The 14,685-nt window shown below is 48.4% G+C and overlaps 4 protein-coding genes across 5 annotated transcripts; 2 read left to right on the top strand and 2 right to left on the bottom strand.

Annotated features, from left to right (window-relative positions):
• The first annotated feature begins 9 nt into the window (after positions 1-9).
• Positions 10-4,369, top strand: LOC105285540 (ADP,ATP carrier protein 2). The gene is made up of 4 exons (XM_011349786.3): positions 10-306; positions 2,220-2,481; positions 2,763-2,997; positions 3,249-4,369. The coding sequence occupies exons 1-4, from the start codon at positions 144-146 to the stop codon at positions 3,489-3,491; spliced, it is 903 nt and encodes a 300-aa protein (XP_011348088.1). The 5' UTR covers positions 10-143; the 3' UTR covers positions 3,492-4,369.
• A 268-nt stretch (positions 4,370-4,637) lies between these two features.
• Positions 4,638-6,247, bottom strand: LOC105285544 (vesicle transport protein GOT1B). The gene is made up of 4 exons (XM_011349790.2): positions 5,833-6,247; positions 5,617-5,708; positions 5,361-5,539; positions 4,638-5,282 (listed from the first exon to the last, which is right to left on the bottom strand). Exons 1-4 carry the CDS (start codon positions 5,855-5,857, stop codon positions 5,156-5,158), a joined length of 423 nt encoding a protein of 140 aa, XP_011348092.1. The 5' UTR covers positions 5,858-6,247; the 3' UTR covers positions 4,638-5,155.
• A 135-nt stretch (positions 6,248-6,382) lies between these two features.
• LOC105285546 (armadillo repeat-containing protein 8) lies at positions 6,383-11,218 on the top strand. Its single transcript, XM_011349794.3, has 8 exons — positions 6,383-6,605; positions 6,830-6,903; positions 7,098-7,548; positions 7,830-8,324; positions 8,474-8,765; positions 9,459-9,982; positions 10,442-10,608; positions 10,724-11,218. Exons 1-8 carry the CDS (start codon positions 6,579-6,581, stop codon positions 10,758-10,760), a joined length of 2,067 nt encoding a protein of 688 aa, XP_011348096.2. The 5' UTR covers positions 6,383-6,578; the 3' UTR covers positions 10,761-11,218.
• A 36-nt stretch (positions 11,219-11,254) lies between these two features.
• Positions 11,255-14,667, bottom strand: LOC105285545 (islet cell autoantigen 1). 2 transcript variants are annotated; one of them, XM_011349792.3, is made up of 6 exons: positions 14,405-14,667; positions 13,562-13,833; positions 13,122-13,464; positions 12,630-12,905; positions 11,923-12,571; positions 11,255-11,838 (listed from the first exon to the last, which is right to left on the bottom strand). In XM_011349792.3, exons 1-6 carry the CDS (start codon positions 14,413-14,415, stop codon positions 11,722-11,724), a joined length of 1,668 nt encoding a protein of 555 aa, XP_011348094.1. In that variant the 5' UTR covers positions 14,416-14,667; the 3' UTR covers positions 11,255-11,721. The 2 variants fall into 2 exon arrangements, with proteins under 2 accessions (XP_011348094.1, XP_011348093.1); XM_011349791.3 differs by having other exon boundaries at positions 11,255-11,841; positions 14,405-14,666.
• Positions 14,668-14,685: the final 18 nt, after the last annotated feature.

Genomic DNA, 14,685 nt, shown 5'->3' with positions numbered 1-14,685 from the left:
TCGCGAGCGCTGCCTCGCTCACTCGTCGTCCGGCGCGCGTCCGAAACGCCTTTCAGTCGTCAGGAGTCTCCTCTCTCCTCTTACCCGTACTCTCTACTCATACACATACACGCGCGCGCACCTCTCAACCACCCAACACCACGATGTCTGGAATCGCGGATCCCGTGGCGTTCGCCAAGGATTTCATAGCCGGCGGCGTGGCCGCCGCTATCTCCAAGACCACCGTCGCGCCCATCGAGCGCGTCAAGTTGCTGCTGCAGGTACAGCACATCTCCAAGCAGATCGCCGCGGATCAGCGTTACAAGGGTGAGTACCACGTCGCGAGCATCTCTCTCTCTCTCCCTTTCTGCCTTTGTTCCGAGGAAAGATCGTACCAGGGACCGCGGGAAGTACCGGCCGCGTGACGCGTCGTAGCGAGCCGAGCGGAGCGGAGCGGTGCAGCGTAACTCATCGTAACGGAACACGCTACGCCATGCCACGCCAGGCGAATCCGCCTTCGGCGAAAGAAAGAGAAAGAGAGAGAGAGAAAGACGGCTCGTCGAGAGACGGGACACCGTCTTGACGCGCGCGCGGCGCGGTGGAATGTACTAGAGCCTGCCCCCGCGGAACATGTGACAGTAGCAAGTAATCTCGAACGTGCCCATTGTTCCTATGGGGTGTACGGGGCCGCGGAGTTTCGCACCGAGAAAGGGAAATCTAGGAAAAAAAAATTACGAAGGCAGGCAGGCGAGACAAAAAGAGGAGACATGGCCGTTATGTAATGCCGTTAGAACACCGTCGTCGAAGGCGCCACGCGAGCCCCGTGCGCGCACTCGCCGCCTCGCACGAGACGAGCGTATCGCGCGCGGCCGTATTTCGCGCATTTATGTAACGAAGGTCGGTCGAGGTTTCGGCTCCGAAGACAGACGGACGGACGGACGGACGGCGCGGATGGCTTACATAACTTGGAGCCACACCGAGGCCGATAATGTGTATCGCGCGCGATGTGCGGCAGAGCCGGAGTCACCGCTCTTCTTTCCGCTCCGCCTCCCCCCGCGCGGGCGGATCGCAATGGATCGATATTTCAATAAAACTCGCCGTGTCCCGCCAGCCAGATGGCAGCCCGCGGCTTCTCGCTACCTCCTCGCGCTCGCGAAACGTAACCCCGATCGATGACGACGTACGAGTGCACGACGTCGGATCCAACATGGCCGCCCGTTCGGCCGACCACGAGACATGGATTCCTCCTCGCCGCTTCCACGCGCGCAGTTCCACGAACTCACGCCGTCCATTAAGACTCCCGTTGATTCACCGCACGCGGGACGCGAGGGGCGGGAGGGACCGTCCAGATGATCATCTCGCTTGAATGAATTTGTTTTTGTTAATGAATTGTAATAATTAGGATCGCTACGTGGTCGTTCTCGAAGCTCGCACTCGCTTCGTTAATTTGGCAGATATGTAGAGCCGCCCGGATCGACCGGCTCGGATTATGCGGAGACCGCGCGATGGCTGGGAGGATCTCGCGATTTATCGGCTCGCCGTTATCGGCTTTTGACTGATGCTGTACGTAATGTCTCTTAGATTACGAAACGAGATATCGAAAGAAATTGTCGCCCGTGTTATTATTAGCAAGTCATTTTCGCGATTTGACGCAGCGCTTCTGACGAGACACGAGAGACTCGAGGCAGGATGCGATTATTTCCGAACTGTCTCTCGCTTTTAGTTTCTTCAGATTTCATCGCCAAAGAAACAATGTAACTAATGTAGTTTTTAAATTAAATAAATTTAATTTAAAATCCAATTTAAAAATTGGATTTTAAATTTAATTTATTTAATTTCCAATCTCCGACAATCGTTAATTGATTTTTGGCAGAGCAAAAGTTTTTACCGTCGCAGGAAATTTGTGCTAGAAATTTTGATCTACGAGTATTAGATGCTTGCAAAAGTTCGTCAGGTCATAAGTGGGCAGAGAACATGTTGGAAGCATTGGTCGAAAACTAAAACTCGTCTAAAGAGTAAAAGGGCTTGCAGGGCAGTTTGGAGTTAATAGAACAGTATCCCGCCATGTGAAAGCCACGTGTAAAAATCTGGACGGAAGAAAGCTTTAGAATGCGAACTTTTGCAAGCACGATATTTCTTCTTTTAATTAACAAAAAAATGGTAAAGACTACAGCGCGAGCTCTCGCTGAAGCTTCTATTTTTTTCAGAGCGTACTTTTTATAGCGTACATTATTTTTCAGGTATGATCGATTGTTTCGTTCGTATCCCACGCGAACAAGGATTCCTCAGTTACTGGCGTGGTAACTTGGCCAACGTCATCAGATACTTCCCAACACAGGCCTTGAACTTTGCCTTTAAGGACAAGTACAAGCAGGTTTTCCTCGGTGGTGTCGACAAGAACACTCAGTTCATGCGCTATTTCCTTGGAAATCTCGCGTCCGGTGGTGCCGCCGGAGCCACATCCCTGTGCTTCGTCTACCCCCTCGACTTTGCCAGAACTAGGTGAGTTACTCGGAGGCTAATTATTACAGCGTAGAAAATTATTATTCAAGAGGCCGAGAATGATTTTCAGTTCCTTGCTACTCGAAGTCTTGTAACTGCTGCGTAAATCTTAATCTCTAATTAGCGAGGCATAGCATAAACGCTCCCTCTCTCCCATTACAGATGCTGCTTCTTGATAATGTTAGCAAACAATTTATGAAAGTTAATAATAGGACAGTTAGTGCTGTTATTAGCACGATATTTCGATAACCGTATCGTCACACTCTTCTCGATTCCACCAGGTTGGCCGCCGACGTCGGCAAGGTCGGCGGCGAGCGCGAGTTCACGGGATTGGGTAACTGCTTGACCAAGATCTTCAAGACCGACGGTCTTATCGGTCTCTACCGTGGCTTCGGCGTGTCGGTACAAGGTATCATCATTTACCGTGCGTCATACTTCGGTTTCTACGACACTGCCCGTGGTATGCTGCCAGATCCCAAGAAGACGCCGTTCCTAATCTCGTGGGGTATCGCCCAGGTAAGGAGACTCGCGAGAACGACGAACTGCCGTTCTATTTCATTTATTTAAATGAGATTTAATGAATCGATCATTTTCCTTTTTTTTGTTACTACAAATTCCATTTAATTGCTTCAGAATTTATTTGCCGCAGATTAATTCGTCAAAGAAAATTATTAAATGGATTTAAAATTATTAAAAATTATTAAATGGAAATTATGGAACGATAATTTGGAGTGAAGCGATCATAATTTTGGATTCCCTTCTCGCAGGTCGTTACCACTGTTGCGGGTATTATTTCGTATCCCTTCGACACGGTGCGTAGACGCATGATGATGCAGTCGGGTCGTGCCAAGTCCGAGATGCAATACAAGAACACCCTCCATTGTTGGGCCACGATCTACAAGTCGGAAGGCGGTACCGCCTTCTTCAAGGGCGCGTTCTCCAACGTTCTCCGCGGTACCGGCGGCGCGCTCGTGCTCGTATTGTACGACGAGATCAAGAACCTTCTTTAAAAACGCTAAAAACGATCCTCGTCTCATTACTTTCACAATCACAGACATCGTCATTATTATCCACACCATCCGATTTGATAGCAATTCCCGAGGTAGACCGACGGAACAGAAGAGAGAAGGTTACTGTCGGCCAAGTCGAACAAGTAATTCAGGCTGAGGACGTTGACGTAGCAGCTCGTAAAAATGCATGAAACTCGGCAAAAAATTATAAACGTAAGGGGGAGGAAAAAAAGGATAAAAAAAATAACATAGAAGAGAATCTGCTTAACTTATTGCCGGATTCAGTATTTTCCCGCAGCGGCTGACACTACACGTGTGTGTACTTTCGTAATTCCATTGTCGTGAGAACGAACGGAAAAACAAAAAGGGACAAACGGAGACAGTCGCGAGAGCATCGCGAGGACACTTGGAAAAACGTTCCGCAGGTTGAGTAAGTAGAGTAATAAAGGAATTAATAAAAAGTAAAACCGAAAGTAATAATTGCCTAGAAAGAAAGAAAAAAAGAAAACCAAGAACAATCCGAGTCAGCGCACGCGAAACCACAGAAGCGAGAAAGGGGGACGCGCGACGAAAAATCACCACGACGATGGCGGGGCGCGTAGCCTGGGCCGCCCCCCGCCCCTTATTCTCGGCCCGTTGTAGATAATTCTTAACTCATAATTAATAAACTATCATTTCTCTTTTTTTTTTGTGTCTCCAACGGTATCAGCAGCCGGTCCACTGAGTTTTTCACTGGACGATAATTTAATTTCGCACTCCAGACGATTATGTGTAAGATGAGAAGTGAGTTACTTCAGAGAATGTATGCATCTAATCTGTTCATGTTAGGATGCATGCACGGAAAACAAGCAGCAAATCAATAAAAAGGATATAAAATTTTAACATCCGAGAGACTTTCGTTCCTCCCTGAAAACGAAGATGCCAAGAAAGTCGGGTTTTCGTTTTTTTCGTAGCAAGTGCTAAATCGCACGAATCATTTATTCAATCAGCCGCATTAGATTCGTCAAATTTGGAGGATTTAGTCGAGTACAAAAATATTTAACGTTTCGCTTTTTTTTAATCTAAAAGTTGGTTCCCGATGCGCTCCTACGTCAATATCATTCTTGCAAATTTTTGCACGGTTTTTTTTTTAATGCAAGTCGAACGTATCCAGCTCAATCCCATTACATTTTATTTGACACGTTTAATACACATTAAGTAGGTCCACCTATTATCTTATTCCAAACACTTATTACCCGATCAAGAAGAAGAGGGTACATCATTCTCATATTATTTTATCTAACGTAATACGTGAATACTTCTAAATACTTGCGAGTACCTCGAGGGGGAGAAAAGCTCCCTCGGATTGCCAGTTCCTTCCTGTAGAAAAATTTTTCTGGAATGCTTTAGACTTAGATTGAGCGTACCCTCGATTCACAATCAGGTAGCACACGTACGAATTATATTTAAAGTGAAAATATACAAATCTATCTAGAGACTTACTGATAGTTTCTCGCATCTGACAGAGAAAAATTATTTTTTTACGTTTTTATACAAAGATCTGTATCGGATAACTGAGATTTTCCTAAAACAGGAATGACACAAAAGAATATATGGAACGATGGATGCATGATCGATTTATGTACAAAAAAAAGATGCGCCCTCACGATGCGTTACGTTAGTTATCATACAGTTGTTCTGTTAGAGTCACCTGCTATCATGTCCAAGATTCGACTGATACCAGGCATGTTCAGCACGGTCCCTAGCATGGGTACTCGTCGCAGGAAGTTTATCGCTACCGGTAGGAAACCACTGAAAGTAAGCAAAGTTAAATTGATGATTTAAGACCCATAAACTCGTAGAACGATGAATCTACAAAACGAGACGTACCTGAACAGCAATACAAAGCCGTAGGTCTCCAGTATCATGCCCACGATGGGCCACCCCATGAGGACGACAAAGATGCCACCCAAGAACGAGACGCTGGCTTTCACCTTGTGCCTCTGGAAGAAGAAGTTCAGAGTCCTCCATGGGCCAATGACGCACGCCAGGCCTGATATGAAGAGGAGCTGCAAAGAGCAGTGAAGTCTGAACGATCTGTACTGATCAACGTAGGCTCGACGTAAACAAAGTGAAGCATCCTTACATTTCCGATGGCGAGCAGGCCCTTGTCGAAGAGCAGCAGCACACCGAGGAACAGGAAGGATATTCCAAATCCCGCCAGCCCCACGCCGATCTCTGAAACGGATCCGTCGCGATTAGCTCGGGGATCGACCGAGCGTCGCCTCGAAATTATTCACAGGCCTATAGGAAGCCGGTCGATACCGCCCCAAGGCCCGTTCCTCCTCTTTCCCGTACTCACTCTGCGTGTCCGTGATCTCGAACATGATCTCCCCGAGTTTCTCGTCCCTCTCGGCGTGAGAAGTGCGCCCGATACGCCCGACGACTCGATTTACTTGCACACGTTAGGCGCGAGCACGGAGCACTTAACCTCTATCCACGTCATTGGGTATGATGCGGCACGAGTTCTCGGCACGAATATCATCGTCAGCCCGAGCCTCGCCGGGTCGCTCGCGTGCGTCCCTCGTACGCGAGCGATTCATCGGTCGAGTCCCCACGACCGTTCGCACTCCTCACACGCTCGTCATTCTTGAAATCGCACGGGGAAATTTCTTTCGCAAAAAAGATCCGCAAAAGAATCCGCTTTGGCAAAGTCAAAGCTGCCGGGACCTCGATTCGAATATCAGCCCGAATCTCCGGGACGTTCTAACCCGCGTCGATTGGCCGCGAGCGCTTTGTCTAGGGGAAACGCGCATGCGCGACACCCCTAGAAGAGAGCGATCTAAAAACGAACGAACTTGCTGGGACAATCGCGACGGTTTCGCGCGAGCGTTGGTGCCATTGGCGCGACGAGACGCGAGCCCATTTCAGAACGCGGGGACGCAGCCGCGGCGCAGCGCACGGTCGGGCTCGCGAGTGTTCGTGTACCACGGACGGGGATTGTGTTTAACGGTTCCTCGTGGCAGCTGCTACGTCGGGAGGCCCCGATCGAGCTGGACACTCTCCGCGGGACACTTATGTGAGAACGCACGAGCGAGCGAGGCGAACATGGTGTCGGTGATGCAGCCGTACATGGTGAGTCCGACGTCCGAGTGGACAGAGTCGAGTGGATTGGATTTTCGGACTTACGCGGAGCGAAAGCCCCCCGATGAACGGGATCGCGGGTCCGACCGATCCGATCTCGCGCACGGGAAATTGGCGAGTTCTTCCCCCTCCCCCCTCCTCCCCCCACCTCCCCACGCCACCCGCGCAGGATGATTAGGCAGGATGATCTCACGATCTTCTTCGCGACCTTGCAGGACATCGAGAGCTCGAGGAGTTACATCGACGAGCTATACTCACCGGACCCGCAGAAGTGTCTCGAGGCGATTATGTGAGTGTGACGATCGCGCCTAACCTCAAGGAGCAGGAAGGAAGGCTTTAGCTTTGCATTGGGGATTTAAACAGACTTTTTCAAGTCACTCAAGGTCCGCAATGATGAAATTCTGCTGACAAGGAAAAGCTAAAGTCTTCCTTTTCCCATCGAAGGAAGCGATGAAGGAGTAAGGATCAAACGCTTTCCCTCAGATGCCTCAAGAACTCGGTGATCGGCAGCAACAGGCAAAAGGGTTCGGTCATAGCTCAGGGTGTTGTGCCAAGACTGCTGCAACTGCTCGGAGACTCATCCGGCACTATCGGCGACCGCATCAGATTGGAGTCGGCTGTGACTCTGGGTTCCCTGGCGAAAGGCACGGATCAGCATGTCCTGGCACTCATAGATCTAGGTGTAGTTCCGTTGCTGCTGCAAGTCCTGCTCATCGCACCGACCCCCGAGGCCCCCGCGGACGGCAAGATGAGAGTGTTGGATCTGCTGAACGAGGCCTGCCTGCGATGCCTGCGCACGGTGTTCCAGCACGCGACGGCACCGATACTCTCCATCTTTCAGGACCCTGCCTTGGTGCCACGATTGCTGTCGTTGACCAGTCGTTCGGTCACCTGTCAGATCTGCGTCGCGACGATCCTGACGACCGCGTGCAAGGTAAAGAAGCTTGACAATCTAGGACTTGAGAAATCTGATTCACCAGTAGAATGACCACTTTTGAAAATTCCAATAATCGATTTCAAGTTCAAGTCGAGCCAGGCTAAACTCCTAATTTACTCCCCTCAATTTATTCCGCTGATCGCACAGCCTGGAGAAAAAAATGGAAGCGACTCGAAAGCAAAGCTTGAAAAAAAGTGGTCGTCCTACGTCATCAGTCACAAGCCAAAGAGAGCGGGACGGGACGAGGGGAGCGAACTAACCTGCGAATTGCTTGTCAGACAACAGATGAGCAGAACGCTCTGTCCAAGGGCGGGGCGGTAGAGACGTTGGCGATGCAACTGGACTCCCCGTTGCCCGATGTGCAGTTGCCAGCTTTGGCCTGCCTGGCGAACATGTGTTATCAGAATCACGCAGTGTCCGTGATGGTCGCGTCGGCCAGCACGAGCAGCGCCATGAACGGCAGACTGGTGCCCGTGGCGCTGGGTCAGCTGATGGGCCGCGAGAGGAGCTCGCTGATACAGCTGGAGGCCGCGAGATGTATCGCGTACATGCACAGAGCCGGTGCGCTGCCGTCCACCGATCCGCGAGTCGTGTACCGCGCGTTACCTTGCCTGGTGCGACTCTGCCACCGGGATCGGCCACCCCGCGAGCGCGTTGCCGCAGCGGAGACGCTCGCGTACCTCACCGAGGTCGACACGGACCTGCAGCGCCTGGCGTCCATCAGCAATCACCTCATACCGACACTGGCGGAGCTGCTACGACCGCACCCGCAAGTGAGCGTCGTTACGACAAAAGACAAACGCGAAGGGTGAAGTAAGATACGATCAACGCGAGAATTTATCGTTGATCCTATTTTACTTGGACGCGCCGTCTTCGGGACGACGTCTATGCAAACGCATGTAAATAGTGTTTTCTCACGCAGGTGCAGGACGCAACGCTGACGCAGGACATGCGACAGGCTGCGTTCAGGGCGTTCGCATCCCTCGGCGCCAACGACGAGGACATTCGAAAGCGTATTATCGAAACGGAGAGTTTGATGGAACAGGTTGTCTCGGGTCTCCAGGATCCCGGTGGATCCCGCGTTCGTTTAGCCGCAGTTAGATGCTTGCACTCCCTCTCGAGGAGCGTGCAGCAGCTCCGCACGACATTTCAGGATCACGCAGTGTGGAGGCCACTCATGCAGTTGTTGCACGGAGCGGACAAGGGGCTGGAGGGTAAAATAATACGTTTACTATAAGCATTTACGTGTCTCGCGCACGCCGGTCGGTCACGCTACAGTAAACACTGAGGAAGATTGAGACGCGTATGTTGCATGCACGCACCGCATGTGAGATACAGGGTGTACATAATACGTCTAGCCTTATCAATTTTCGAACTGACGAACTTTAAATCGAACGGAGATATCGAAAAGAAAAATTATTCATGTGCAATATCTGTGAATTAATTATCTCTTTGCTCGACAATAAGCCGAGGAGACTGTAGCCGAATAAAGATACACGCATTAAGAAAAAAAGAAAGTTCACCTTCCAAATTTTGCGTCCAGGTCGATCGAATGGCAATCAATCTCGCGGAGAGGTGAACTAGCAGAAATCTTGCTAGGGTATATAAGAGGATCCCGGAGATCGGATCTCGTACCTGAAACGAGTTTCTCTTAACGCGAGTTTAAAAAAAAAACAAAAAAAAACAGCGGTAGCGGTACTTTTCTTTTTCATGCGTGTAGATGAATCACTCTTCCCTATTCTTTTCTCTCTATATTGTAAGAATTATTTTCCAAATAGGACGAAAAAAAAAGAAGGAATAAAGAGATCAGTGCTTATAACTAGCTTTCATTATTAGTATTCTATTAATCGTGTCGGCTTTTGGTTGGGTCTATTACTATTAATACTGTTGTCATTATTGTACCATAGGTAGAGGCGAAAGCGAAGATGATTTATTAACTGTTGCCTCGAGTACTTTGTGTAATTTACTATTGGAGTTTAGTCCGAGCAAAGAGCCGATTCTCGAGTCCGGCGGAGTAGAGTTATTGTGTTCCCTCACTAAACGGCCGGACCCAGCGCTCCGACTGAACGGCATTTGGGCCCTGATGAACGTGGCTTTCCAAGCGGAGCAGCGGGTAAAGTCGCAAATTCTCTCGTGCCTGGGTACCGATCAGATCTTCCGTCTGTTGGCGGATCCGGAACTGGCCGTGCTGATGAAAACGCTGGGCCTCTTGCGAAATTTGCTCTCGACTAAGGCTCACATAGATCGCATCATGGGCGAGCACGCCGCACACGTGATGCAGGCGGTCATCCTGGTGCTCGAGGACCCGGAACACCCGGCGGACGTTAAAGAGCAAGCGCTCTGCATCCTCGCGAACGTGGCCGACGGCGATCGCGCCAGGGATCACATCATGGCTAACGACGACGTGCTTAAGAAGCTGATGGATTACATGGTAGGTACATACACGGTGTACGTAATTATCGCGATTGTCTACGCACAGTTTGTCCGCGGGCACGTACGCGATTCATTGTCCAGCAATAATCGGAGTAACGAAAACTAACTTTGAATATTTTACAAGATCGCTAAACGTGAAACAGAATCGGTCAGGCGTTTGCACCCGTCCAAGTTCCGCTTATCAGTTTATATAATAATTGCCTCGCTAATAATACGTCATAGTCATTCACTTAACTATTTGTCGTCTACGACGGAGTAGAGAGGCTGAAAGCTTCTGAACGTCCTAAGGCTAGCGATGCCAGAATTGATCAAGCATTTGTCCGTTTCGAGTTTCTATCTATCCATTAATTTATCAAGTTTCCAGATAAAGATAATCCTAGATAAATATATTCTATACTTAACTTGCTTATCGTACGTGAATTATACGTCCATACGTGTATGTGTATATTTGATTTAGATGCATAGCAACGTAAAGTTACAAGTCGCAGCGATATTCTGCGTGTGCAACCTAGTCTGGAGGGAGGAGCCCGGTGCCGCGCAACGGCAAGCGCGTCTGAGAGAATTAGGAATTTATCGTATCTTGCAGCAGCTACGTCAGACGAAAGATACTCAGCTGTTTGAGAAGTACGAAAGATAAGCGTTTACGCTGTTATTGATACCGTATATATCGCGGAGCGTTTTTTTCCGCGTTTACGAGTAGTTCTAACTCATTCTCACTGTTCCTGTTTTTTTTTTCCAGAGTCAAGACTGCCATAGCGCAATTTTACGACGCTTGAATAAAGCTGGAGCGAAAACCTCAGCGAACGAAGATTTAGATCATGATTTCAAGTGTCTTTTTTATAATTGAAGTATATATATATTACGGGCGTTTTAGCGTTAATACTGTGATTACTTCGGTTGACGACGTTGACAAGTGCTCGAGAGAGTTATGACACACACACACACACACACAGTGAAGATGAAGATGACGACATTTCCGAGCCTGTGCCTGTAATCTGTCCATAGTATTTATTTAACTTAAGTATGGAGAAAAAGAGAGTTATATACACATTTGTACGTATATATGTGAAATTCGTTTGTGCTTATATTGAGAGGGAGAGAGAGATATACGTTGACGAGCATTAATTCGCAATTTCATTCGTTTACAAGCAGAGGCTTCGGATGTTGTGGATTGTCAGATGTGCACCGAGAGAGAGAGAAAGAGAGAGAAAGAGAGAGAATTAGAAGGGGACGATTAAAAAAAAAATTTGAAATAAATAGAAAGTAAATATCACACAAATATGCGATGTACTTCCACACACCTCTGGACGTGTCCGTTAGAATTACAAAGAATTCCATAATAAATTTATTTATATCGAAGATCTTGTAATATATATATTATATTTGAAAGAAAATATGACTAGCGTATAATAATAATAATGTTCAATAAACATTACATTTTATATCTTTGGTATGCATCTTTGGTTTACGTGAAAAAATTCTGCAATTCAAACAGCTCTTTTGATTCTCTTACGCACGATTATTATTTCCGTTGGAAATAATAATAAAAAAAAGTCTGGAATGTCGAATTCGAGAGTCTCGCACAAAATACTCCGGCAAAATACTGATATAAATGTACCAAATGAAAACGCTGCGCTCGTCGATGAGAAACGACGGCTCGATCGGCCCTTTCCTCCCCCCGTCTCGTTACTTATCTCCGAGTAACGGCGCCGTCAAAGTTACGTCACGCGTTATTAATTAAGCAGAAGCGTTACTATCACCGGAGAGGAGATTCTCCATTGGATTAGCCAATGGGTCCAATTCCGCGAACAAGTCCAACCACGAGTTACCTTTTTGCCTGCCGGTCTTACTCTTCTTCTAGGAAAAGGACAGTTGCATTTCAGATTTCATATCCTCGCATTCAATTGAATTTTCTACTTCAATTTTGCTTCAACTTACTTTGTCGTCCGTGCTGTTGGTCGTCATCATGCCCTTCTGGCCCATGCCAAGCGCCGCGTCGCCCAGGCTCTGCTTCAGGATGCTCGGCGGCAGGAAGGTGTCGCCCGATATGCCCTCCCAGTCGCTGCTGCTGCTCGTGCACTGCTGCTTGTCGTTGAGGATCTCGTCGAGGAGCGCCGCGCCCTCGGACGCCAGGAAATTCAGCGACCGCTGCTGCTGCGCGTCGTCCGACGTCAGGGACGTCAGGGACGTCAGGGACGATAGGTCGGCCAGACCGAAGTCCGCGTCGCACTCCCCGAATATGTCCACCAGCTTCCGCTCCCCGGACGCTTTGCTCAACTCGGAGTGACTGTTCCGCTCGGCCTTGTCAGCGACCGGCTGCCCACCAGCGTCGCGGACGTTCTTCTCCAGGATCAGATTCCCGAAGAACTCTTCGAGGCTCTTGCTGTTCTCCGCGTCAGTGGCGTCCGCGATTCCGTTGCTCGACGAGTCCGCAGCCGCGTCCAGGCCTACCAGCGTGTCCTTCGATTCGTTCTCTATGTCCAAGAGCTTCTCGTCCTGCTTGTCCGTCTTCGACGCGCTTCCCGAGTTCGCGGCAGCCTCCTGAGCCTCCTCGACATCGTCGTGATAATCCATGTCGAAAAATGATCTGCAAAAAATCGTGTCGTGAGCATCGCGTCGCAGACTTGATTTGCATCGCGACTCACTTGTCCCTGTCCTCCGCGTCGTCGTCACCGCCGGTCTCCTGTGCCAGTTTGCTGGAGGTTTCCGCCAGCTCTCGCACTACCGTGAAGTCGTAGCGCTGATAGCCCTTGAAGCTGTTGGCTATCGTCGAGTACGCTTGCGCGGACTTCTTCGTAAAATTTAACAGTGTAGTTTGGTACAAAACTAAGGCATGACTGAACATGTTACACCGTGCCGCCGCTAGCAAGTCTACCTTCTGGAGGCAATCAAGGGCCAGATTGTCAAAACTTATTTTGCCCCTATATCGCAATAGACACAACAAGTTCTTTACAAAGTTCTTTCTAAATACGTTATCGAATTTAAGCAAAAGTGTGTAAATAAATATATAATTTTAGTAATAATATGCAAGGACAGTTTAAATATAAACCAAGCCTTAATTCTGCTTTAAATTTAAATTATCCTCGCATAACAATTTGAGGAAATTAAATTCTGTAAATGTGCAGGGGAGAACTTACTGCTTCACGCGCGCCTGGACCTTCCTAAATCTCTCCAGCTGCTTGGACGTGTCCGGGTCCAATTCCTGCGAGATGTTCTTCATCCAGGAGAGGGCGGCTCGGTACTCCGTGCGAGCCTTCTCCATCGCCTGCACGTTCTGCAACGTGTCCTCGATGGCTCTCTGCCTGAAGGTCTCCACCTCCTGGTACAAGCGGCCCAGGGGCGCTCTCAACGCGAGTCTCTGTTGGCCCGAGTAAGACAGCGACTTGCCGACCGCTGACATCATTTTGCCAGCGCGAGTCTTGTCCTGTTTCCCGGCGTCTTTCAGAAAACGCCCCATCGCGTTCTCTTCCTGCGCTAGATCTGGAAAATTTATTATTTTATTAGCACGCATTAATTAAATTTGTTTTAGAAAAATAATGAGTAATTAAATAAAAATAGACGCGTCGTTAGAACGTACTGCACAATCGTTCTTGGTATCTGTCGATGACCCTCTGCAAGTAGGAGCATGATTCCTGGATACTGCGGAACAGTTCCAGCTTCGCGTCCAGCTCGGCGTCCGAAGCGATTATGCACTCGTCCTCCTTCTTCCCCAATTTCCGGGACAGGGCCTGCTTCGTCACCCAGAACTGATGCTGCATCTTTATGATGGCGGAGTCATCGTGCAGATTAGACTTTTGAACCCAGCAGTCGAAGGCGTTCCCTGATATACCCGGTGCTGCACCTCTGTTACTGTACACGGGACAAACAATTTTCCATGAGACTCTTGAGCAACATATCCGACAAAAGCAAATACCCAACACTAAGCAGCGTTAATTAAATAATACATAAAATTATTGACAATTACAATTGACAATCACACGACTGAGGGTATAATTTGTTACTGAACAATTAAATTTTATAGAAACATATCAGTGTTTGGCTTCGACTGATAAGAGTGAGAAAAAGTTTATAAACTTATCTATAAATAAGTGATCTTTCCCTGACGGTGGTCCCCACATTTTTTAATTCCTCAGAACAATGCAATGAAAAAATAATTCTATAAGAATCATAATAAAGGAATCAATGTGATACCTATTTATATATATATATATATATAATAAAAAGAAGGCCTGTAAACTACCATATTGATTTAGCATAGTTTACTCAAGCAGGACTGCAGCAGGAAATGATCGTTCCTGCTTCTTCTCGTGTCGCTATCGCGCCGACCACACGCACGCTTATCAACGAGATAAGTTGCAGCTAAGCTAAGCGCGCTCGACGACGACAAAATTGCAATAGACGAAAACGTGAGGACACTTACTAAGCGTTCATGACGGAAGACCTGATGTGGGTTAATGTTTACAGTCGCGAAACATGACCTGGAAATCTCGTTCGTCACCCAATCGCGAGTAATTCACGTATTACTTCGCGCGCACCACATGCCGCTGCAGTTTCATCGCACGGTCGACAATTAAATCGTTCAGTAACGTGACATACGGCCCATGTCTGATGACAGTTTATCAACCAGGGAAACCACGGAGTCGTAACACGTAACGCGTACCCCCCTCCGGCGGAGCGCTCGGGGTGCGGGGTTAGCGAGAG

The sequence above is a fragment of the Ooceraea biroi genome, chromosome 9 (assembly GCF_003672135.1).
Source record: "Ooceraea biroi isolate clonal line C1 chromosome 9, Obir_v5.4, whole genome shotgun sequence".
Taxonomy (NCBI): domain Eukaryota; kingdom Metazoa; phylum Arthropoda; class Insecta; order Hymenoptera; family Formicidae; genus Ooceraea; species Ooceraea biroi.
This window is presented reverse-complemented; position numbering and strand designations above follow the sequence as displayed.

What these genes read in the sequence shown, in the direction of transcription:
- LOC105285540 (XM_011349786.3), top strand. Translation starts at nt 144, where the DNA reads ATGTCTGGAATCGCGGATCCCGTGGCGTTCGCCAAGGATTTCATAGCC. An exon ending in CTCGACTTTGCCAGAACTAG is followed by an intron (nt 2,482 to 2,762) that starts GTGAGTTACTCG and finishes CGATTCCACCAG; the next exon opens with GTTGGCCGCCGACGTCGGCA. An exon ending in TCTCGTGGGGTATCGCCCAG is followed by an intron (nt 2,998 to 3,248) that starts GTAAGGAGACTC and finishes CCCTTCTCGCAG; the next exon opens with GTCGTTACCACTGTTGCGGG.
- LOC105285545 (XM_011349791.3), bottom strand. An exon ending in ATACCAAGAACGATTGTGCA is followed by an intron (nt 13,465 to 13,561) that starts GTACGTTCTAAC and finishes TAAATTTTCCAG; the next exon opens with ATCTAGCGCAGGAAGAGAAC. An exon ending in GTCCAGGCGCGCGTGAAGCA is followed by an intron (nt 12,906 to 13,121) that starts GTAAGTTCTCCC and finishes ATTGCGATATAG; the next exon opens with GGGCAAAATAAGTTTTGACA.
- LOC105285546 (XM_011349794.3), top strand. Translation starts at nt 6,579, where the DNA reads ATGGTGTCGGTGATGCAGCCGTACATG. An exon ending in TCCTGACGACCGCGTGCAAG is followed by an intron (nt 7,549 to 7,829) that starts GTAAAGAAGCTT and finishes ATTGCTTGTCAG; the next exon opens with ACAACAGATGAGCAGAACGC. An exon ending in AGAAGCTGATGGATTACATG is followed by an intron (nt 9,983 to 10,441) that starts GTAGGTACATAC and finishes TATTTGATTTAG; the next exon opens with ATGCATAGCAACGTAAAGTT.
- LOC105285544 (XM_011349790.2), bottom strand. Translation starts at nt 5,857, where the DNA reads ATGTTCGAGATCACGGACACGCAGA. An exon ending in CGAGATCACGGACACGCAGA is followed by an intron (nt 5,709 to 5,832) that starts GTGAGTACGGGA and finishes GATCCGTTTCAG; the next exon opens with AGATCGGCGTGGGGCTGGCG. An exon ending in GGCTTTGTATTGCTGTTCAG is followed by an intron (nt 5,283 to 5,360) that starts GTACGTCTCGTT and finishes GCTTACTTTCAG; the next exon opens with TGGTTTCCTACCGGTAGCGA.